Source organism: Blennius ocellaris, assembly GCF_963422515.1.
Source record: "Blennius ocellaris genome assembly, chromosome: 10".
NCBI lineage: Eukaryota > Metazoa > Chordata > Actinopteri > Blenniiformes > Blenniidae > Blennius > Blennius ocellaris.
This window is the reverse complement of record NC_137659.1, coordinates 21,028,924-21,054,185: the sequence shown is the minus strand read 5'-3', so window position 1 is coordinate 21,054,185 and position 25,262 is coordinate 21,028,924. Positions and strand designations below refer to the sequence as shown.

The window sequence follows — 25,262 nt, the reverse complement described above, 5'->3', positions numbered from 1 at the left end:
GTAGTTTAGACTTTTTTTTTTTTATTGTTAATTATGAAAACGATGACTTCAAGCAATTCATGGTTGTATTTGAGAATAAAGAATGTATATGCAGGCAAATTGTACCGGTGACAAAAGAAATGTTTTGTACTCTGCTAAAGTCTAAAAAGCCTAATATCACCTGAACTGGAAGGTTAGCTGGTGAAAGTCTTATGGGACAGAATTGAAAAGCAAAGATTTACAGCCTCCGAATGTTAAGAAAAACAGCAACTTCAAGGTTTTCCCTTTATATTAATAGATTTTAAGTAAATATGCAGGCAAAACAATTTCAGAAATGACCACAGGCATTTTTAAATCCTCTGTATAATGTGCGCTCCCTCCGTTCCAAGACTTACCCACAATAGTGTGTTTGGTGCGGGCCTCCTGGCTCATCTTCACATTCAACTCCTCTTCCATTCCCGCGGGGTCAGTGTGTGTGAGCCTGAAGTAATCCACCGCGGCTTCTGGGTTCTCCCAGTCCACCTGGATGGAGACTTCTGTCTGGTCGAGCACTTGGATATTGTCAATGACGGAGACATCTGGGAATGACACAAGGGTCGATGGAACGGAGTGCACAGACACTAAAGTCACACTGAAAAGTCGCCGTTGGAACTTGTCTAACTGGCAGCATCTGGCTTGGCTGGGTCACACAAGTCTTTAAGGTACATGAGGATGCTACTGTAAATAACATTGATACTGATGATGATGATGATGATGATGAAGCCCATTACATGGAAGTGACAGAAATCAGAGTGCAATATAGGATTACATAAACTAAAGTGGAGAGAGCACTGAAATAATCTTGAATCTGCAAAAAATGAAGTGGATTGGCATAGAGTGTTACATTTAGAGCCTGTTCAGAAACTTGCTCATAAAACTAAATGAGGCGGGAGCCGCTGCGCAGCAGCGTTGTCGCATGCCTCATTTACGGCGACGTAGCGTAACGGCTCATGGGCGCTGAGATTTAATTCCACCATATCTGTTAAGGGCAGACTTGAAGCTTCGTGCCAGTCGTTCAATCGTGTCGATAGACCAAGTAAAACCAGATTCACGATGAAAACAAAACGTGATGTTGTCGGCCGCGCTTGGTGAATGGTTGGAGCTGCTAATAACCGTTTTTTTTAATTAATTTGTGCATGATCTATGATCTATGATCATAAGTTTCAATTCATTCTACAAACATACCTCTATCTCTATCCTATAGCTCTATGCTCCCCCCCTCCCTTGCAGAATCAAGTGAAGCCCACATCCAGCCAATCAAAATGCAAAAATGGCAGGCATTTCAGGAAATGAGGTTTTGTTTACGGTCTGAGTATTTCAGACGATAAACATCATCAAGTAGATAACAGCTTTAGAAGCGATCGAAGCAACTCCTCTTTGATTGTCCAATTCATTTGTTTTTGTAATCAGCTGGCAGAATCACGGCGGCCGCAGCAGTCCACGCCTGCAGAGCTAAACTTAGCTGTTGGCTAATCATCAGGACTCGATGTGAAAAGTCATTTTGCACACAAAATATGCAACTTTTCTCACGAGAATTAGAGTTTAGAGGTCTTTTTACATATAAGTGTGGAGAAATCCCATGTTTTCAGGTGCAATACAAAAGAATACCTCCGCACACCGGGGTCTCTCGGACCACCTATTCAAAATATACGTCAGTTGGCCGGCGTCTGAGCACATGAAGCACCACTGATTTAGCGTGTCACATCAAACTGGTGCCGTTATTCATGGTACAGTGGAGAAATTCATGGAAATGTTTGTTTATAAATGCTATCCGGAGCTTTACAGCCAGAGATGCCCGCTTCTGCCCCCAGCAGAGTGGCATCTCAGCCGGGGGGCACCGCCTGTGCCTGTGCCTGTGCCCCTGCTACTAATTAGAACATGCACCAGTCACGTGAAAACTAATTTCCACGTATAAATTGTAACTCTTTTAGTACGAATTCAATTAGATATGCCTCAATTCATCTTTGTTTATCTTTGTTATTATGTTTGTGTGTGTCAATATCAAAACCTATCTTTTTCATGCTCATATTTTGTAATTTGTTGCAATTTTATGTCTAGTATGTTCATCTAGTATGTCCAAACAAATAAATAATTGTAGAATCAAAAAAACGATACCTAACACTCCCGATTTATCAGCTTCTAATAGTGAAATATGAGGTCAAATCAATAGTAGGGATGTCCGATAATATCGGTGGGCCGATATTATCGGCCGATATTGACTTAAAAATGTAATATTTGGAAATATCGGTATCGGATTTTTACAACCGATATCGGAATTTCCGAGTCTGCATGAACGCAGCATGGGATGTTTACGGGCGCGCGCTTGATGACGTTTAACAACAACAAGTACAACACGCTGGACTCGTGGCTAAAAAGGAGAAACCCGGTGAATGAAATGTCCGTGGAGGACTGGAGGCTCAACCAGGCCCTCTTCCCTGCTGGTGCAAGTACCTGACTGCACCCTGCACCAGTGTTGACAGTGAACCACTGTTCAGCACTGGTGCCAGTACCTGACTGCACCCTGCACCAGTGTTGACAGTGAACCACTGTTCAGCACTGGTACCAGTACCTGACTGCACCCTGCACCAGTGTTGACAGTGAACCACTGTTCAGCACTGGTACCAGTACCTGACTGCACCCTGCACCAGTGTTGACAGTGAACCACTATTCAGCACTGGTGCCCACATCATTGATGAGAAGAGAAATCGCAGACATTGCGACAATGCTGAGACGCTTGTATTCATACAGGGAAATCTACCTCTTACACATGAGGACATGGGGAAAAGAAATAGACCAGTTATGTGGACGAGTCAACTTCAGTCTTTGTTTTTGTTGCACTTTAAAGGACGGCTGTTTTAATTTTGTGAGCATTTCTGTGCCTTTCTTGTTTATATTTGCACTATTTTGTTACTCTTAAAAGAGATTGAGCCCAGTTTGAGTATATTATTTGACAAGTTATGTCCAGTTATTCATTCATTGACTGTTTACAACTAATGGACTGAAGATATGCCTCTTCCTTTTTTTTTATATTGTCTGTGGTGTTGTTGAGGTTTCTCTCTAACACTAAATAAATATGGCACTTTTTTCCATAATTTAAGTTGTTGTTCTCTTGTTTTTCTCAGTGTGTACATTTGGAAAGCCATGTTTGATTCACATATGCATCCAGTGGGGCATCACAATAAAATTAGGCATAATGTGTTAATTCCACAGTAGGAGATATTTTATGTTGTTGTTACCTAACAGTTTTGATGTAAAAAGCCAGCATATATCGGTATCGGTGATATCGGTATCGGAAATTAAGAGTTGGACAATATCGGAATATCGGATATCGGTAGAAAAGCCAATATCAAGCATCCCTAATCAATAGTATTGTCAAAATGGTGACTTTATACAATGGTCTATATATTGAATTTGGTATAGATTTGTATACATTTCACATTGATTTGTGTAATGACGTAGTGGGATGACCTGACAGTTGTGAAATAATTTCGATAAACATCCTCTTGGCACCAAATTTGAAAAAAAATACCAAAATATTTCTTAGTTTTTTGTTGTTGTTTTTTTGCTTTTTGGTTTAGTGTGTTCTTCCAGTGTGTCAAAATGAAGAAATGATTGTAGAATCGTGTAGGCGAGCTTGTGCTTCATAAAGGGACACCAGATAGTCACGATAAACACTTTAAATAGTGAGATATGAATGTAACAGCAGTGAAAACAGTCAAAATGAGCTTAGGATAGGAACAACATCTTTAGAGAAGAATGTTTCCAAGCAATTACAAAAACTAATGCAGTGAATTTACTTGTTGGTTGCATTTGTTCCTTTGCTTAATTTCCCTTCATTTTTATTGTGGCTAAAGTGAGTTCATAGAAAATAACTTATTATGTTGCCATAAAACATAAGACAATATGAATGACATACAATATTAATATCAAAATGCAGTGATTGTTATTGTTATCCTTTATAAAACAAGAAACCTCAGACTAAAACCCTGGCAGAGTAAATCGATCAAATAAATGATTCATGTAATTTTTTGCTACATTTATATTTAAAATGATGAAAGAAAAAATATACATGGTTAAAGTGCTGAGCATGATTTGTATTGAATAATGCTCAAGCACATATTGTGTACTTGCAGATTCATTCAAGAATAAAGCACACAACCACACACACACTTAACTATTTTTAGCACATCTAATTCACTTTGATACAGACTCTGCTGTAACAGGCTAAGAATAAAACGCACAGGACAAATAGCAAACAAATGGAATGAGATAAAAGAAGCAAAGTCAGCAAACAACAGGAGGGCAAACCATCTCTGCATCCAGCTGATGTTCTGGGGATAAATACCCTAAATTTTCCCAGTAAGTGAGCCAGCAGCAAAGGTGCATATAATTTAATGGCGTCATGTAAGTGGGTGGTGGTCATCACGAGGAATTTGTGAGGACGTAAAATAAAGTTGCATCCACTAATCCCATCTAATTGATGACTAGTTTAATGCTTCACTCAGTAATTATGTTAAGTGGCACAAATTAAACACAATCATGTGGCACAGTCAAAAAGTGCAAGCTGGGCCTGAGTAAATGCTAAATGCTAAAATGGTTGAGGTGGATGTTCAAGCTGTTTAGTGAGGTCTATAATTTTTGACAGTTCATGCTGTGACTGTAAAGCAGCCGGCCAACTGTGCAGCTGAAACGCAGATGCTGAATGGAAACATTACATTGTGCATTAAAAATAAAATAGCTTTCTTAGACATAAAAAGTAGAGCTGATCGAGGTGGAATTCATCGAGCCAAAGCTCATAGAAAGTCATTTACAACAACAAGCTGACTGATAAGTAACTCGCAGTCCAATGGGTCCCATTTGATTTTTAAAACTAATGTTGAACAACAAGTCTCAAAAGCACTGACTGTTGAAAATAACAGACTGTTGAAAATAACAGACTTGCATTGCAATAATATTGCAATGCAAACTGTTAAATTGATGTATCTTTAACAAATTCCCTGTTGAAACACTGAACTTCCATACACTGGATTATGAAAACCCTCACATCCGCAGCACTTTGAGCCAGACTGGATTGCTTATTGAATTCGATTGCACAGACTGATCTTCTCCAATTCTTTAAGCTTGGATATTTTTTTGTGATACGCCAACATTAAAGAAAATACGATGCTCACTGACTGCTGAACACTGACAGGAGTACTGATGAAGAGATCCTCAATCATCAAGTACTTAACCAGCAGTATTGCCACAGTTAATTAAAAAAACTAATCCGATTATTGATCACTAGTTACTGCTTGAAAAAGTAACTTAGTTACTTCACTGAGTACTTGTTTTTAAAAGTAACTATGTTGGATTACAAGTTACTTTTGTAGTTACTTTCAGCAGCTGCCAACACCACCCCCCATCGTCTGAACATAAACATTACAACAGGTTTTACCAAAAACTCTGCTGACCCCTGCCTTCTGCACCTGCTGATGCATATTTAACCTTTGACCTTCATTCTTCATTGTATTTATATCTGACTCATGCTTTTATGATCACATTTTTACTATTAATGGTATTTATTTACCGGGATATGTAGTTGTAGTCTGTTGTTGCACTATTTATTTATTTATTTATTCATTCATTTGCACTGCCTGCTCTCTGCGACTTAATTTCCCCCCCCCCCCGGACAAATTAAGTCTTTCATTCATAGATTGATCAATTTAAGAAGAGGGGGTTTATTGCAACGTTAAGGTTTATTGATGACAGTGGTTGGTTCCAATTATTTTGTGTCACCTCAACGCACAGTTCCAGCATTGGCCTGTGATTGGCTGAGAGTGGAGAAGGGGGCGGGTCATGCAGTGTCTGCACGCGCTGCCTGTGTCTTTCTCAGTGGCAGAGAACGGAGGCGCGGCGGTTCTGTTTAGTAATAAAGAGGCTTTGCAGACAAGGAACTCGTCCTGCGGGACACTATAATAGTAACGCCCAGTGACTTGGACAAGTAACTTTAATCTGATTACTGGTTTGGAAATAGTAACGCATTAGATTACCACTAGAAGTGGTCATATGAGAGTAACGCATTACTAATTAACGTGTTGCTGGTATCACTGTTAACCAGTCAGTGGTCATATGGTTATGACTGATTAGTGTATCACTTTGTCGCGGTTGCTTCTATGTGATTGGCTGTGAACGATTTTAATTACATTTCCCTTGTTTGTCTTATTCTGTGTCTGATTCCAGTAGGTGCAGGAATGCAATAGTATATTGGAAATAATTTCTATGAGGGGAATGTATTATTGTGCTTACTTTATTGAGTACAACGTTTCACTGACTTGTCTCATCTTTTCTGTCTTTTTTCACGTTTTTCAGCTATTTTTCCTCTCCTTAGTGTTTTTTTTTTTTTTTCATTTGAAAGGATATAAGGGGTGTGGGTGTGTGTGCACTTCTGAAACAGCAATTTCCTGTAAAGAATCTATGAAGTGCTATTATATTCTCAGCTGAATATTTACTGCATCCTTCTACTTGAAAGTGTTTTAAGTAACAAGTTCTTCACATATTTCCAGTATCGTTTCCATGACGACATACATCATTGTACATATATCCACTGACTATATTTAGAGGCATATTTTTCCACACCTGCTTGTGAGGAACATGCATCGTATATACATATACATGTACGTATATATAATGTACAGACAGTGACCCCCTGACAACACTGAATCTCATCATAATCAGGAGGGAGAAAAAAAGCTCATGAAACAAATCAAGCATTACCAAATGAAAAGGTTGAACATTTTTTTGTGCCAGCTTTTTTTGTTTCTTCCTGAATGGAAACAGAAAAGTATTCACTGAAACCCTCTTTTGAAGTAGACCGTCTTTTGAAGTTCAAACTGTGCGACCAGTGAAACGGCCGCCTCATACTGTGCACAACCTCACACGACATAAACGCCAGATGATGGCCTGTTTTCATACACCCATATGGGAATGCCATGCTCTGGGAGGTTTTCCACTGGCAAGCCGGGCCAACCACACGTGAGCGTCAACCTCAGTCACTCCTACTTTCTGAAGGTTTCAGTCACTCCCATCAATCCTGTCGAGTACCGCCTGTCTTCACACATCTGTCTTCCACCACATCTGTGAGCCAATGCTATTCACATTAAATACATCCGTGCAGTCATTACCTTGTAATTGCTTGAACAGTTAATGGTTAACAAACCAGAGTGTAATGAAACACTTAGTGATGTCAGGCTGCTGCTTGTTCATATGTATGGGAGATGAATACATCTTGGGAGAGTATGTCTCATCCTGTGCTGCTCGGACCCTAATTATATTATTTAGCATAAAGGATCTGAACTGTCCAATCACTCACGTTAAATAGAGGATCCCTCATTATCTCTCTGCTGATCTGCAAAGCTAATCTTCTTGCCTCATCACCCTCATATATTCTCTAATGTGACTATGTAATCCCCCCAAAGGAAAAAATAATAAAAATCTAAGTTTATCCTACAAATGTGCTGGCCACACCTAACCACATGAGTCTGTAATGGGTCACATCTGCTTTGAGCTTTGTACCACCACCTCATTTAAATGCAACACATTGCATCCACCTTAGCAGGAAGAAAGCTTATTCTCAAACTCAAACTTTAAAAGCCTGGTTGTTGTTTTTTGTTGTTCTTTTTTCGGCTTTTTCTGTTCATTATCACTGGGTTTATAATTATAAAACTTCAGGACATCCATCAACCCCAATGTATATTCATTTAGTCAATCATAAACATAACACAAACACAAAAACAATCCATTATTTACATTATTTTTATTGCTGTTTCTTTCTTTCTTTTTCTAGATGAAAGATTCCACCATTTGAATCATGTTTTCCTTTTTCCTCCCAGTTTTCTATACCCACCATCACAGTCATAGGTTATTCAACTCAGAGCTTTCAGAAATTAAAGTGTCCAACAATGAGGACTTTTTTTTTTTTTTTTATTCCTCTCAGTTGACACGCATGTGGAGCACTCACTGCTCATTCTGCTGCGGCTTTACCTGCACTGTAAACCCGAACAAGCTCATAGAACTTAAAACTTTTTGTGTAACAGATTACATAAGAATATTTAAGTGATGTTGTGAAATGTTTGAAGTCAATATAAAATGTATTATTTAAATATTATCTTTAAACATTTAACAACATCACTTGAATATTGTTGTGTAATCTGTTGCACATAAAGTTTTGAGTTCTGTGAGCTTGTTCGGGTTTACAGTGTCATGTGCTGCTATCACCATGACCATCATTGAAAAATGTCGCTTTTCATTTATCTCGGGTAGAATGAAAAACAATTAGGAGTCAAAATCCTGAATACTCATGATAAGAATTGAAGGAAGAATTGCGCATCTGCAACTGAACATGCGTATCGCTCAACATCATGACATCAGAATGTCAGCACGTTGGATTAAACTATTCGATTCGCGTATGAAGTGGGACATTATATCAGTGGGCTGTACAGTCATTGCTTCATAGTGTGTGTGTGTGTGTGTGTGTGTGTGTGTGTGTGTGTGTGTGTGTGTGTGTGTGCTGGGGGGACTCCAACTAAAAGCCCTTGATACTTTTTTTTTTTTCATTTAACTTTAACTTTAAATTGCCTGTCAGTGTGACTGTGGGTGTGTGATTGTCTCTGTGTCTAATGGGACATCTCCAGCTCTCACCTGTGGTGGCTTCAATCTTGTCGGCTTCACTCTGGATTTCTTTGATCACAGCATGGACTTGGACAATGTAAGTTACTCCCGGGGTCAGTCCTGTGACGAGGTAGGAGTTGTCTGTGTTTGGGATACGGACCTGGTACAGGGAGGATCAAAGAAGAGACATTTACAAGATACTAATAATATCAATTATGATAACAATGTTATAGTACAATACTTGTTGTATGATTTATAGAAACTATAATTAGTATTATTGACAGCTAGAGACATACAGTACAGAATCTAGCAGCAAAATACAAAACTAATGTTTTGATGGTGATCAAAAATTGTGTAATAATGAAAAAAGTGAGCTTAGTTTTAGTCTCTAAAGTTAATATATAGATAAAAGGTTGCAATAGCATTAATTTAAATGCCACTTTAGGTCTATGATGGTGACAGTTAGTAGGATTCTGTGTACAAGTTACCCAAAATGTATAGATAACTCCAGTTAGTAGACACTTATCTCATGTGCTCAAAGTTCAAATTTTGTATTATCAACTGATTCACATGATGAGTTGAGCTTAAATTACAATGAGTTAGTTGGTAGAAGATGGCAGCTGTTTTTGGGCGGCATTGATTCCTGAAAAGGAAACAAAATAGCTACAAATCAGCTGAAACAAGAGCAATCAGCGATTTCAGACGTCCGCCAAAGGTTGGCCTGCACTCAGGAAAAAAGTTTTCAAATCACCTCAGAAATTTGATGGAATCTTCTATAGCCTAATATCTATCTGTGGTGAACATTTTTGACATAATCCATGCAGCAGTTTTGATATAATCTTGCAAACAGACATACAGACAAACAAATATACGGCAAGTATCATATTATGTCCTCGTAATAATACATCTTCATACAGCAGCAGACAGCTCTTATAAAACCTGCATCTGTGGATACAGGTTAGTTAAAGTCAGACATCTGTTGTGTGGCTGTCGGTGCGAATAATTGATATTTCTCTCCTCCCGTAAACTGGGGTTTAGTGATACTGTTAAAACAGCTCTCCAACTGTTTTTATTTCTAAAGAAAAACATGATCGTATAAAATATAAAGTCTAAAAGTGACACCATTACTGTTACTGTAACATGTAAATCGATATAAAGGTATTGATGATGATGATTGTACATACTAAAGTAGTTGAAGAGATTTTAACCCTGCAGAATTGCTTCTTTCACCTGTCAGGGTTGAATTACAGCTGTATAGAAGCCCCCTGCAGTTGCACCAAGGTCATACAGTCAGAATCTGGTGGGGCGGTAGACCATAAACACAGTCATGTGTTTTTAAGCTCCAACAAGAAGACCAGTATTACTGTGTGTTATGTTGGATAAAAACAAGAATCATCCAATCAATATGATGTGAATTACATTTTCCTGTCTGTAACATTAGATTTGGTTTAACTTGGTAGCAAAAAACCCACCCAAAAAACATACCTTTTCCATTGCACCTTCATCATGTTTGGGATGGTATGTTAGCAAGTAATACTCGGCCCTTCGTACGGACTCCCACTCAACCAGGAGAGAGACATCAGTCACCTTGACCAACCGCAAACCTTGAGGTCCGAAGACTGGGTGAGACGGAAAGAAAGATGTAAACACGTTCATAGGAGTTGGAAAAACATTTTAATTTTTTTATTATTTCATTTTATTGTTATCCAAAGTCTTTTTTGTTTTCTCCCAAGTATGCCTATCAACCTCATGGAGCTACTTGCCATTTTCTCATTTGGCTTGTCTAAAGGTGCGAAGAACACAAAGTGATGAACCAGACAAAAACTGTACTCCACTGCACTCTGTGGTCTCTTCCCAAGCTGGAAAGAAATACTGCTTTTCAGTAGTTTTACAAGGCCACTGTGCTTCAATGGAGATGATGGAAAAAAATACAGTTGGGGAGGTGGGTGAGAAGGTATATAACTATGGAGGTGTACAATAATAAAACACCAGCCAAAAAGACAGAAGACAGGACGTCAGCACTGCTGTGTGGAGTGGGGCTTCCCACAAACAGGATGAACTTTCTGCGGGTGCGATAGGGGCAAATAAAAAATAGACAGAAGTAGATTAAAAAAAAAAATACAACATAGTGCATAGAAACATAAGTATATGTCAAGGGGGGGATACTGAAACGGGTGGTGAAGGCGTCTGCCATAGGTTTGGCAGGGAAGGAATTCGCATCAGGTTCAGATGCTGTTCCACAAGTAGAAGTCAGGAAGCTTAATGTTTTTCCTGACAAGTAGCGCTCCTTTTCCATCCAGTAGCACTTAATATCCCCCTGTTGCCACTCCAGGCATGACTGTCAACAGTCTTCACCCTCAAATAATAGTTTGTCACACTTGGGGTGAATAAATTAACATATTAAAATTGTAAAAGTGGAAAGTGATGGTCATTTGTGTTTTCTCTGATTGGAAATGATTGAAAAACATTGGAAAGGGAAAAAATGACATCTGGAGGTCTCAGAAAGACTATAAAACTGCAGAAATCCAACACTAACTGATGAAATGAAAGAATAAATCCCCATCTGGTTATTCATACTCTGGATAGGTATGTGTGACATTCCTGAACGATTCACCAAAATATGGACAAACATGGTTCCAAAATGAAGGGGCATTTCACAAGATACATTATGCATGACTGAATCTCACCAAATGTGTGTATATATGCAAAGGAAAGACTTCTTAGACATCAATAAAAGACTAAATAATAGAATCAAATCAAGAGCATCTCACTTTCACAGCAAGAAAATACTCAGTTTGGGTCCAGTCAGGGCCTTTTTGTGTGGGTTTACCCACACATGCACATTGTGTTTCCTCCCTCGATCCAAAAATGTACTTCTGAGGTTAATTACTGAAGCAAAATTGACAGTAGGGTGTTGGTATGTTTGTTTCTCCGTGTTTGCTGTGATGGACTGGTGACCGGATGGATGGATGGATGGATGGATTATGTCCCCCAAAATTATGTAACTATTACTAAATTTACTAAGTTTCCTACAAATGTTATTCCAAGTGAGGAAATGCATCGTGATTATCTGCAGAAATAAATTATTGTATTCTACTTAGATTAGAAAAAATTACATATTTAGGTTTTATTTTTTAATAACATAGATATGAAGTTTTTCTTTTTAATAGCCTGTGTGTACTTTGTGTTTTCTTGAAATGAAACACTTAAATAAAAGCAATAAGGGATGTTAAGTGTGTGGTAAAAAATAATATTTATTTCATTAAAACACATATTTGAATAACTGAACGTACTACTAATGTAACCAAGATGTGGCGTGAAAAGACCTTTTGTCTGTCCAAGGGTTTCTGAACATCCATCCTAATCTTTCCACAGCCATCATTAATACTGTTAGTCACAGGCATCTGCATATAATATTGAAGATAAAGCTGGGAGCATTAACATCAATTGCACCAACTGGAACTGCACTATGCTGAATGAATGGTACTGTATATCGAAAGCCATATTTCAAAAGCCACATTGCCGTCATCACCCACCAGAGAGCAGATTGGCGTCCATCATCCAGGTGTTGAAATGGACACGAGCCACATAAAACAAAGAACGTTTCCACTGTTTTGCTTTTGTGATCCCCCTCTCCTGCTGCTTATTACTACTATTATTACTAACACTTTAAATCAACTCAATGTATTTTTGTATCCATGACTCCCACTCTCTCTTCCGCCCTAACTTTTCCTCTGACACGGTGCCACTGTTGATGTTGGACTTTGATCAACGGCTCCTACACACCAAGCTGTAGCGCTCGCCCTCTTTCTCCGGCTGTTCTCTGCCATCGCGGAGCAAAGCTCAGCGTGAGGAAACTAAATCGTCATCTAAGGTTGGCCATAACTGACCTGCTACTGTAAACCCTGGACGATTTACGCTCTGACACGGTGTCTACAACTGGAGTTGAGGAACAGATGAAATTTATGGGGCTGCTTTTGATGGATTCACTCAATGTCAAAATCCCTGTGCTTCAGAGTTTAATCTCATACGTTACATTCGAGGCAAATGAAAACATGCCTGAGACAGATATTCCCATTAGTCTGCTGAAAAGTTTAATTTATATCGCGCTCTTATATGTGCTCTTAATCCATCTTCTACACCCACTTTTGAACCTTGGGGTGATGCTGGAGCTGATAATGGGTCAAAGGCAGGTCTTTGGACCACGGACTCACAGGGAAACCATGCAAACCCAAGACCAGAATCGACCAGGTTGTTCTCAATATAAACTGAGACAGATAACCACTCCACAACCATGTGCTCCCACACTTGCACCAAACTCTTTTATTTCTTTTTTGAGAGCCTCAGAGTGAATCCAGGACTGTTTTTGCTCATTTTTTTGCCTTAAATTGCAACAAATTGCAGTTTTGTCCTGAACTCCTGAAGCTGCATGGTGCTCGTCTCTCTGAACTGCACATTTAGCAACAAAAGGGATCATTTTACTCCAGGCTAAAAGCCAAACAGAGCCCCAAACGACTGATGACTGTGTTTAAGTTCCTGCGCTATCCTGTGACCAGATGTCATATGTTGTATGGAGGCCAGAGATTCAGTGGTCATGAGGTCAGCCCACTGAAAGCTCCCCTTCAGAGGCTAAATCTGGAATAACTGTTCAAACAGATACTTTGAATGCCACTCAAGTAGGTCACAATGGACATCAGGGTAACTGGCAACACTTCATGTTCGGTCAGAAAATCTTGCATCATAATTGAATGAACCAGTTATAGCAAGTGATTAACAAATAAAATGGGGAACTACTCATCATTGAAAGGCCACTCAAGTCCAAATGACTTTCACAATAAAATCCTCGAGGCCAAAAAACCTGAGTAAGGGTGTGAAGGCAGTGGTTCCACTGACAAATTAATGTTGGTGAAATATGCTGAGCTGCAAACTTCTGATTAGACTTTTATCTTTGGTGTCTGTTAATGATTCCGATGCCCAGTGTGCTGTCAGGTGATTACCATTCAACTGATGCATGAGCTGCTGACACACATCAAACAGATGGCAGCATATAGCTGACTCAAGCCCAACCACACCGAGTCTCCAGAATCATTCAGACGGGCCCCGAAAAGATTTCATTAAATTACTGTGGGAAGAAAATTTATAAGAAGGTGAACTGGATATGAGGAACAAGCCTAATAATTTTAATGGTCCCAAAGCTCCCATCAGCATATGCGAGATAACCAATAAAATGCTTGGACAATGGAGGTGACTGTATGACAAAGTTGGAGGAACACAGGTCAAGCTCAATGCAAACTTTGGTCATGAAATGTTATCATCCGCTCACCAAATACCTAACTGGCCCATTAAAGGTTCATGGTGGAATATGTTCACTCAGACACTAATATTCTCCACAGAACACATCAAATGTCGTCCGACAGGATAATGGGAACTGACCACGGGAATGAATTCTTTAACAATGAGCAATGTGTGAGGACACAAGTTATGACAGAAAATCATCGCCAGATAAAAGAGGAAAAAAATTGTAGATAAATGATTTTCTGTTTTCCCTGTGGCAATGTCTACAGCTGCAGCCTGTAATATTTCCACCGGGTACGATTATAGAGTGCCACAATTAATGTCTTGAAATTCTGTCACTGCTCCTTCCACTGTTGGTGCCACTTTAGTTTTAGCATTTAAGCGCTTTCTACCTGACTAATTGTAGTGCACATGTTACATCTGATGAGTTCTTATAGTAGTTTCCCAACAAAAATTAGCTGACCACTTTTTATTGGACGTTTATTAAGAATGTCTAAGTGAGCATATAGCTTAGGGGAGTTTAAATCTCAGTGCTGACAGGTTGTGAATCCGTGAGCAAGACCCTAAGACCCCAAATCCCAACTGCTTGGGTGTCCTGTGTAAAACTTGTGCCAAATAAAACTTACATAAACCTGCAAACACAATAGAGCGACCATAGTTGTTTTTCTTTTACAACCACAACTGTGTGGTTAGTCTAATGTCTAATTTACTCATTAAGTTTATCTGAAGTGACATCAGTTGGAAATTAAAAGGTGGTTTGAATTTTCAAGTCTGATATTTTCAACTCCAAGAACTCCTCTGCTCTTACTCCTGGGAGGGGAATACAGTTTTCACCATAACATCTGTTCTTGAGGGAAATGGATCAATGAACACATGAAGATAACAAGACTGAGGAACAAAACAGCTGAAACAAACTACAGACATATCGACGGCAGCAGGTAAGTTAATGGGGTTTTTCTGTGCCTGTGAATGTATTTACATTGTGGAGAAAGGATAATGTCGGCTAAAGCTGGCAGTCACAGTAGCCCTGTTTTCATCTACGGCAAAAGTGAAGAACTGATCCAGCTTTGAATCACACAGTTAGTGGCTGATGATATAAGCAGAATTAAACAATAAAAAGTCCTTTAAAAATTGGTGTTAACATCAATATAATGCAACTAAATAACAAAACACTTGAATGAATTGTTTTGTTGTTGCAAAAATACATAAATTGATTATGTATCGTAACTATAACAACTATATTAAACTATACTACAGGCCATACCAATGGGCATTACCTTTCGCATCCAAATTTAAAAAAGAAATAGACATTAAAAGCCAACCTTATAACCTTTGAAAAAAAAAAATTAATTAACATTCGCACTTCACATCTCTGATTCAGTCTCTTGACAGTTTATCTAATAAATTAATAAATAAATATGTTGTCAATATTTTTCCGATTGTAGTTTTTACATTTCCGATTAAGTAAATAAATTATTGGTTGTTTCGCAACATCATATTTGACCCAACAATATCCTTATTGGCAGGATTTGAGATTACAACAGCTCACCCAACGAACAGTCCTCTCCAAAGAAGCCTTCGTCGCAGACGCACTGGCCATCCACACACCGCCCATTACCGATGCAGTCGTTGGGACACTTCTGCACGCTGCAGTCGTCACCCGCGAAGTGTGGGAAGCAGACACACTTTCCATCCACACAGTGTCCCTTGTCATTGCAGTTGTCTGGGCACAGCAGCTGATTGCAGTCGTCTCCTGTGAAGCCCTGGTGACACACACACTTCCCGTCCACACACCGCCCATTGTCGTTGCACTCATCCGGGCAGGAGGACACGGAACAGTCTGGGCCTTCCCATCCAGGGTTACAGAGGCAGCTACAGGTGTTGTGCTGGTAGGCACCATGGCCGCTACAGCTTGTGTCCACTCCTTGAGAAAGTAACAGAGTGCGACTGCTTGATTTAGTCTTTATTCTGTGTAACCTTTTTCCAATGTATTAGGAACCCCACACTTGTAAAATCTCAACTTTGCAAGTCTATCACTCATCGCTCACCTGCAGCACCAGCAGCTCCACAGCATCCCTGACTGCACTGGGTCTTCAGGTAGTTTACCTCCTCCTCCAGTCCATTAACTCTGTACAACAGAGACTTGAAGCTTTCTGACTCTCCGCAGTCACAGTTTGGCATTTGCAGCCTAATGTTGTGTCGAAAGGTTATGTCATTTTCTCCGTTTGTCATGGTCTCCGTCTGCAAACCTGGAAAAATGAAAGAATGAGCTTTTAAATTGCCAATTACAGCATACCTGAGCCACAATGGTCATCAACAGAAGTATTTCAAATTAGTTCTTAATGACCTGCTTCATCCCGAGAGGGCAGGTTTTCTAGTTTACAACTTGGGCTTCCCGGGATGTCAATTTTATAGACGTGGCTGAAGGTGACTCCCTGTTCCTTGGCTGATGGGTCCGGATGATTGTCTGCAGAGCAGAAGTGTGACATGGTGCAGAGCAGGGCCAGCAGGCACGGGGGCCTCCACAGGAATCTAGTGGTCATGGCTAGATCGTCGAAATACAAGCACAGATGTATTATTATGTTGTTTTTTTTAATGAAATATGGATACATTTCTAATGATTTTAAGATGAATCTTGGAGGGTTCAGTTTCAAATCCAACTATGGAATATAACAAGTGTCAAAGGTCTAAAAAACAACATCCAGGAACCTCTCTTTTATTATTTGGAGAGAAATCTGAGCTAAGAGTACAACGCTTTTTCCAGACTGAAAAACCTATCATGAATACAATATTTCCATGACCCAGTAAAAAGGAAATAGCTTGTATCTCGCTACACAGAGACACCATATGCAGATTGGCAGTCCACACCGGGGCTCACACATTAGAGACGCTATCACCCACACAGACATCACCTTAGTGCCAGTTTCACCTATCATGTATGTCTTTGGATTGTGTGTAAAGGACAGGATGCCTGCAGGAAATCCACACTAAAGGCTTTATTTCCTGAATCGTTACACAAAATGTCAGAGACTTTTTGTTTAAAAGTTTTATTAATTTCGTCAGTTTGACTGAATATCTTTAGGAAAGTGTATTGGGGCAATATGATAATGAACCAATGGAAATTGATTTATTTAGACTTGAATATTCTTGATAGAAACAAACCTGACTGCAAAAAGAAGATGTGTCCTCTGCAGGCCAAAAAACACAGAGGGGAGAAATAAATCTAAAACACATGCCGCAGGGTCTGTTTGTTTGTTTTTTCTGTGTATGTATGAACAAATTTCCCAAAATGTTAAACCTTTTCTTTAAAAATATAAAGTAAAAGTGAAACAAAATTGTGGCGTCAGCTTGAGAAACACTCCTCAGCTCCAATTCCCAAAAGGTACGAGGTATACACATGCTATAAAACTTTCAGCAAGAAGTCACCAACTTTATTGTTCCCAGCATCTAAAATATGAGTGTGAGCATTTTTGACTGCACATTTGAACAGATGGATATATTGTTTCTCACCATTTCTCAACATCATAGTGAACCAGGAAAATTTATTACACCAATAAATATGAATAATCTCAACTGAAAAAGCTCATGTCTTCTTGCAGAATAGGATGAAGGTGGGTGCTCATTTTCCTCTGTGCTGAATCCAATTATGAGAAATGAAAGTGAGGAGAACGTGGGCATTAAGGTGAGCAAACTGTCATTTTTGGGATGTCCCAAACAAAGAATGTTTCTTAACCTTTTTAGTTTGGCACAAAAACAGTGTTAATACAGAGTGAAAGTGATTCATGGACAGCTGTTATTATGCTGTTATGACTGAAAGAAAAATCCTGAGCTAATCCTCTGAGAGTATCAAATGTTATCCTACAATGTGACTGGTGCTATTATCTACGGCTATTTGGGAAATGACAACAATCACTGCGTCAATGAGACCAAACGACGATTCAAACTTTCCCACTGGATTAAAGAACAAGACAGTGTTTTCAACCATCCGTCTCCTCCTGGGAGACACGGGTGGCACACACTGATGACATCACGTTATGAGGACAGGATTAACACACTTCGTGGTCAGCTTCTTTCATTTTCTTTACATTATGCAGTTCACACATACCAAACTTCATGTGAAGTTGGTATTGCTGCGTGTTGAAGGTGTTCAGACTGACTGGTTGTGTGTCAAGTGGCTAAATCTGTCCTTCCTTTGATAACTAGAAGAGGAGCTGAAAGTGTAAACCAGAGATCAGACCAGGTTGGAGTAGGTCTATATGGAAAAGTGACATTGGCACCATGACAAAATGTCAGTTTCTCTCTATAAAAGCTGTCTGCTGTCATTGTGGTAGTTTATCTCACTATTATCCTAATTCGTTTTTAGGAATGTGCACAACACTACTCAAGGCTGAACATCAAATCACTCCCAAGGTTCTCAGTGAGGGGCATGAGTAAGAGCTGTACAGATGAAATGTCCCATCTGTTTTTTTACTACCGGTCTTTACATTTTGCAAATCTTTAGCTTGAACCAAGTGCAACAGACCACTGAAACTATAGATGTTTGTCGTTGTGCCTGGCTGAACCCGAGTCTCCAGGTTGAACGAGGGTCACGTTTGTGCTCTCCACATGTCAGAGTTTTACAGAAAACAGAGGACAGAAATACTGTCAAGATACATAAGTTACATTACACTGACACTACTGTATCTTTCATCAAAGGGAAACCTGAACCATGAGGTCACTGTGTGTGTGTGTGTGTGTGTGTGTGTGTGTGTGTGTGTGTGTGTGTGTGTGTGTGTGTGTGTGTGTGTGTGTGTGTGTGTGTGTGTGTGCGTTTGCGTGTGTAATGAAACTAAATCTACATCAATGCAACAGAAAGTGAGCAGTCATCATTTTGCCGCAGATCCTCCTGCTCTAAACCATAAATTGCGCTCGGTCAGGCGTTTCAAAGCTTCAGAGAGTGTCGGTGTTTGTCCTCACTGCTGATGTCATTGTGTATAATGACAGTGATGTCATGTGAACCCAAAACCTTGCAGCGGCTTCCCCAAGTAGCTAAATTACATGCTTCTAAAAATGATTCGCCTTTTTTTTTTTTTTTAAACCTTCATCCTGTCATTTTTGGACTTTGCTGTGAATTTATCTTACGATGAAAAAGTTTTAAAAGTGGCAGAGGGGAACATCTGATCTAAGCCTGCAGCACTTGTGTGGTCTATGGAAACATAAAACCACTGATGGAGTGAATGAAAGTTCAGCAATAAAGAGTGCAATGCTTGACAGCTTGCATAGGATTGTACAGCATCATAGGCTGGACATGAAATTAATTTTGAGAAGTGAAAAATACTAATGAATCCAAAAGACCTGTTACAGTATTGCAGACAACAAAAGCTTGGCTAGACTTTTCCTACCTGGCAAGTCTTTTCTCTAAGTTTTTTAACCCCCAACATTTTACTATGAAGTGCTAAGTGACATTTTGAAGAGGAGAAGTGGACCTCCTGGAAACCCCTGTGAACGTTCCCTCATCGAGCATCAAGAACCAAAACAGCTGGAAAAGTAGAAAGTGTGCAGAGATAGAAACAGATCCTAAAACTCCCAGCAGACCCATTGAGCTTGGGCTAGAATATCAAAATATCAACAAGTGGACCCAGAACCTGCCAACCCTCCGTCTGTCATGATGATACCATTATCACATCTGCAGAGATCCTGAGAGGGGATCCGAAGAACCTAAGAGCATATGACATTTTGAGTTATATGAAAATATTGTGCTTTTTTCCATTTATTACTAAAGTGGAAAGCCACTTATCTCACTCAACTGGATCTAATTTGTTTTGCACCCAGTGTATGTTGGCACACAAATCCTCAATCTGATGATTTATAGATGATGTAACTCAAGTAGTTCTGCGATTCAAATTACTTCTGTGTTTTTTCAGTAAAACAAACAGGGGTTCAATTATTGAGATCTGTTTCTAACAAGTCCAAACCCAATATACTTGACCTTGTGTGCCTTTTTTTTTTAGCTGTCGTCGTAACTGCTGCTGGTCAAAAGTATGAGGTTAGAGACTGGAAGCTGCCCAAGCTATGACATCACTAGCAAATTGTTTATTCTACCCTATGTAGTGGTAAAAGCCTGGATATGAGCAGATGTTGGGTTATTTTATCAATGGCCAAGGCTTAGGAGGGTAAACCAGAGATGACGTGAATGGACTTTAAGATGAAGGACTGGGGGAGGGAAAAAAAAGATTGAAACGGAGACGAAGATTTGAAAATAGAAAGAGACCGAGTGAGTGAGAAAGATTGAATAGGTGAGAGAAGGAATGATGTAGAGTGTGGGTTTAAAGCAGTGGCACATTAAGGACGGTATACCACAGCCATGTGTAATGGTACCATGCGTTGGCTTACAAAGCTGCTTAACAAGCATGTTTATAGCTCCCCGTCATGGTTTTATTTGATGCCCGCAGTTTTCAGGCCCTTTTCTTATTTCTCTTGGAGGAGACAGCACGGTGACTTTCCAAGCACAGCAGCAAGCTGCTACCGGCTGCTGAGAATATCCTGATGTGGGAAAGAGAGGCAGATGGAGGGATTAATGAAGGGAGGAAATAAGGAAAAGAGGAGGGAAGTGGGACCGTCACACGAGATGTTTTATGGCATAGCAGAATGGATGAATGGGTAAAAGAACAGTTAATGGAGAAAAGATGACTACCTTGATGATGGATGGGTGATAGCCAGATGGATGGATGGAGTAAGATAGAAGAATACACACAATAATATACAAAAAATAAGTATATCCCAAACCTTTTTTTAAGTTTTACATTTTGAAAATATTTCTAACTAAAACCTACACTGGTGTCCTTTCTGGATAGTCTTTTGCCTGCATCTCCATTGAGTGCAACATATTTGGTGTCCTTTGAGATTTCATTTTGGATCAAACATTGTTCTTGGACTAACCTTTTAGAGACGGTCAATCCAGGGCATGAAATTTGCACCACATGAAGATGATATTCCTCACAGGAAAAAAAATAAATAAAAGGATTTTATTTCAAATTATTTGGGGATCTTTCAAAACCTTCTGCCAGGCTCAAAGAAATCCACAAGATTTTTTTTTTTTTTAATTCCCTGAAGGCCCTTAAGAGCTTATTGGCATGGCAGCGCCACACAGTGAAAACATGTGGAGAGAAGCAATGTCACCTCTATTAAGAGGCATAATTTCAGAGATGATCAAATGTTTAATTGTCCAAATATGCCAAAAACCCGAATACTTCCTTGGGATGTACTTACTGTTGAATATGACTGAAGGGATGGATCAAATAGACAGAGATAATAAAATTACAGGTTTTCAAATGATAATTACTAGTTAATGGATGAAGTGACCAGATGTGGTTGGAAGTGAAATGCCAGGCGAGATTAGGTACCACTAAATGAAATACTAGATGTTTGCTGCATAAAGCGTCTGTCATGACATAAGCCAGAACAGCAGGCTTAGTTAAATTATTATTAAAACAGAGAGGGTTTATTGGCCTTAACCCAAAAGTCAAAACTCAGAAGTTAACCCTTTACTGACTGTATTTGGCAAACCCACAAATTCTTAACATTTCTTCCAAACTAAATGGCTATAACGTTTAGTCACATTTAGTGACTTGGCATGTCATTGCATCAGTGCACCTAATTAATGCATTTCTGACTTGATGACAGCTTGATTATTCCAGGAATTCAGAGTGCTGTTCTTTCCATTTCCACAGTATGTCGGGAAGTATCTCTCAGAAAGTGTATCGGATGTGTAATCCAGAGGCTTTTCAAACTATAAATGGTGTGATTTTACTCAACTTGACAACTTCAAACAGATATCTAAAGACAAAAACAGAACATCTTGGTGGCTTCAAAAAGAAGTGCCCTCTAAATGCTTCAGTATGTCTTTAATTTAATGAGATGTGACTATCAAGAGCCATTCTGAGAGTGCAGGACCCAGACCTCCATTAGTGGAGGCTCTACGTCAGCACATGGCTCCCTCAGACAGTATCTCCGCCAGCCTGTCAAACGGAAGCAAGTAAAATTCAACATGTCCATAAATACTGTGAAAAATTCCTCCCCGACAATAACTTCTCTCCATGTCAAAGCTGAGCTATGTCAATGGGCCTGTAAAGTGTTGTTGCCTAGATGTGGGTTCAGTTTTTTACATGAGAAAAAGAAGCGCTCTGTCCATGTGTGTACAGTACAGTATGTGAAACTTGGCATTCAAAGCTTACAAATGGAGGGGAGGGTTAGAGGGCCTCCACAGGTAGCTACAATTTAATCACCTGGAGACAATACTGTCTGGGTCAACAAACACAATTTTCTTGAAGGCATCTTGACAAGCTGAGAGGGAAGCTTGTGCAACAAGAAGAAGAAAAAAAAAACGACTTTAGAGGTTTGAAAATGGGGGTTGCATTGAACAACGGGCTTTGATAAAGTAAGTCAGGAAATAAAAGACAACTGTAAATGAAACAAAAGCAAACAGCGGTAGAGAAAGAAAACCTGCTGGGAATACAGATATAGACAAGGAGAGGTAGTAGAATAACTTTTGGTCAGTCTGAGCACATGTGCCCCATCTTCTCTGGAGATCCATTAACTGTCAGACAAAAGGCTGACTGTTTCACCAGGTTGCAACTGAGGTTAGGCTATGCCTTTCCAAGTGCGGTTGCAAACGTGTGGACGTTCACCTCCTCCCCACCCTCCCCCGCCGCCACACAGCAGTTCATTGACAGAACATGGAAACTAAAACGAATAAAACGAAGCTGAAAGCAATTATCGTCTGAGTGCGGCGCTCATATCTTCATGATTGTCTCTGCCCTGCTGACCACAAGGAGACATCGATAAGGACCCTTGACCACAGACGCTCCAGTCGCCGAAATGTTGAAAACCAAACGAAGTATTAATAAAACAGCCTAAGTTCTTGGCACAGATAACTGCTAACAGATAAAGTGTGATTTTAGTATAGGTAGAGGTCATTTTTCAATCATGAAGCCAAACAAAAAAAAGATGTGCTCCTTGACTTTTGTTTGGATGTTTCTATGAAAGCAGTCACATTGTATAATCTCAACACTTTTTATGAGCCACCCACTCAGGGCCATGGGTCTCCCTCTCTCTCTCTCTCTCTCTCTCTCCTTCTCTCCATCATTTCTGGCGGCTGAGGACCCACATCTGTAGCTCATTTTGCGAGGGGCTTCTGTGTATTCCCAGAGCCAGCACAGTAGCATTAAAGGCAAATCTACTGGATCGACAGTCTTGTGAGAATACATATAACCCCCGCTTGCATAACTATTATAAATATTTATGTTAGTATTGATGAGAAAAATGAGTGCCGACAGCTTTGTTGACTGACAATATGAGATTATCAACAGTACAATGTGCATATCAACAGAGACACAGAATCATAAATAATCATCTTAAGGCATGTTTAAAGGCAGTGAAATCTTTCACAGCTTCTCAAAAGGGAAAAAGTCCAATTTATTTGTGTGAAATTATGTCAGCACTTATAAAAATGTCTTAGTTTTATTATATTTGTCATCTGTTTCAATTTCCATATTTCAGGAAATGTTCACAATATTTGCTTTCTCTATTTTACCTGTAATGAAAATGTGAAATGTTTCCACCATATCTGGGTAAGAAATATAGGCATTCTCTCACATGTGAACATTTAATTGCGTTTCACAAAGGAAACAATATGCAACATTTACAAGATGCTTTCAAAACTCGTGCACAGCTGTGTTGTGGCCCACATCACCAACATCTGCATCATGTTCAATCAGGAGCAAATCACTGCCATGCAAACTCAAACTGACACGAGAACAAGTTGAGTCAATAAAGTTAAACTAAAGGTGGCATCATAACCTTTATATTGTCAAGTAACTGTCGAGGTGAGAAGCTGTGGACATGCACTGATCTGAGAGAGAGAGAGAGAGAGAGAGAGAGAGAGAGAGAGAGAGAGAGAGAGAGAGAGACTTAGGATTAAAAGAAAGAGGATACAAAACAGTGAGGAAAGTCCTGCACATTGAAGAGGTAAATAAGGCCTAAATAGAAAAGAACAATTGTAAATGACCAGTTATTAAAATATTTTTTTAAGATTATGTACAATGTCCCACTCAACTGAACAGAAACTAAAAAAAAAAAGTGTGGCAGATCTACAGGTTAATGCCACAAATTGTGAATTTCAAATCTTTCCAAATAGAACTGGGTTAGAAATAAATTCCAAAGTTGCCTTACCCTTTGGGGTTTTCTTTAACTTTCTCCTCCTTTCTTTCCCTCTATTCTCTGAAGGACTGGACGTCACTCACCAAGCCTCTCCCTCTGCCACCTGCTGACTGGCCTGGGCCAATGAGTCAAAGATCTTCAAACTTTCAGTCACTTTTACTCTCTCCTCCTTCTTCAACTCTTAAAATCTCCTCCAAACGCCTGCAGGCCAATGGGCAGTGAGGTTGGGAGTGTCTCCTCGCCTCTTCTTAGGTGATTCAATGAAATGGGAGAATTACAGGAGGAGGAGAAAAGATAATGAGGAACATTTACTTGTTTAGCTCCTTTCTGGAGCTAATCAGTCTTCACCCAAACACACATCACTCACCTTGGTTGTCCTTGTTCTCCATCATCTCAAAGAGCTCTCATTAATTGATTCCTCCCCCTCTGTGTGTGTGTGTGTGTGTGTGTGCGTGTGTTTTTAGTTACAGTAGCTGTGGTAGCAGAGGGGCTTAATACTGATCTCTTTAACAGATGCGGACGGATCACGAACGCAGCGACTGAATAAGGGTTTGGTTGAATGGGACAAGACCAAGGCCAAGAATAATCATGAAGGGGATTCGGAAAAAAGTGAACCAAAATAATAAAAAAAAAAAAAGTAAGACAAGAGACAATCACATTTGGTTTCAGAGAAGCAGATTTAGCTGTGGCATACGGAGATGGAGATGAAGAGCGGCACCAGCGGGTCGTTCTTGGAAACTGTCTCAGGGCACGGCTTCGTGAAAACAGTGATAATCTCTCAAACGTTTACCGCCGGTTGGCTGAGTGGCAGTCAAAAATCAAAAAGTCTTGACTTAATTTGACACGTAAGTAAGTAAGTAAGTAAGTAAACTTTATTTATACAGCGCCTTTCACAGACCAAGGTCACAAAGCGCTTCACAGTTTCAGTAAAAACATAAACAGGAATAAAATGCAAATACACATGTGAGTTATTCTAGTTTTGTCAACAGAAAAAGAAACACAATCTTCAAAAACTGCCCCCCCCCCCACTCAAACTGTGAAGCATACACAGGAAGATAAACACATGTGCATACATGCAAGCACGGACAGAAAACATGCATCAACAT

The 25,262-nt window shown here is 39.6% G+C and overlaps 1 protein-coding gene across 2 annotated transcripts in view; it reads right to left on the bottom strand.

Moving 5' to 3' along the window:
- tnn (tenascin N) overlaps nucleotides 1-24,304 on the bottom strand; it is a 52,420-nt gene extending 28,116 nt beyond the window's left edge. Inside the window, exons 1-7 of one of the 2 annotated variants that reach the window (XM_080503848.1) lie at nucleotides 24,169-24,304; nucleotides 16,307-16,504; nucleotides 16,008-16,208; nucleotides 15,509-15,883; nucleotides 10,150-10,283; nucleotides 8,695-8,824; nucleotides 375-557 (exon numbers count right to left, since the gene is read on the bottom strand). In XM_080503848.1, the coding sequence (XP_080359974.1) occupies nucleotides 375-557; nucleotides 8,695-8,824; nucleotides 10,150-10,283; nucleotides 15,509-15,883; nucleotides 16,008-16,208; nucleotides 16,307-16,502 (1,219 nt within the window). In that variant the 5' untranslated portion in view covers nucleotides 16,503-16,504; nucleotides 24,169-24,304. The remainder of the gene's footprint in view (nucleotides 1-374; nucleotides 558-8,694; nucleotides 8,825-10,149; nucleotides 10,284-15,508; nucleotides 15,884-16,007; nucleotides 16,209-16,306; nucleotides 16,505-24,168) is intronic. The other variant, XM_080503849.1, reaches the window with a different exon arrangement.
- Nucleotides 24,305-25,262: the final 958 nt, after the last annotated feature.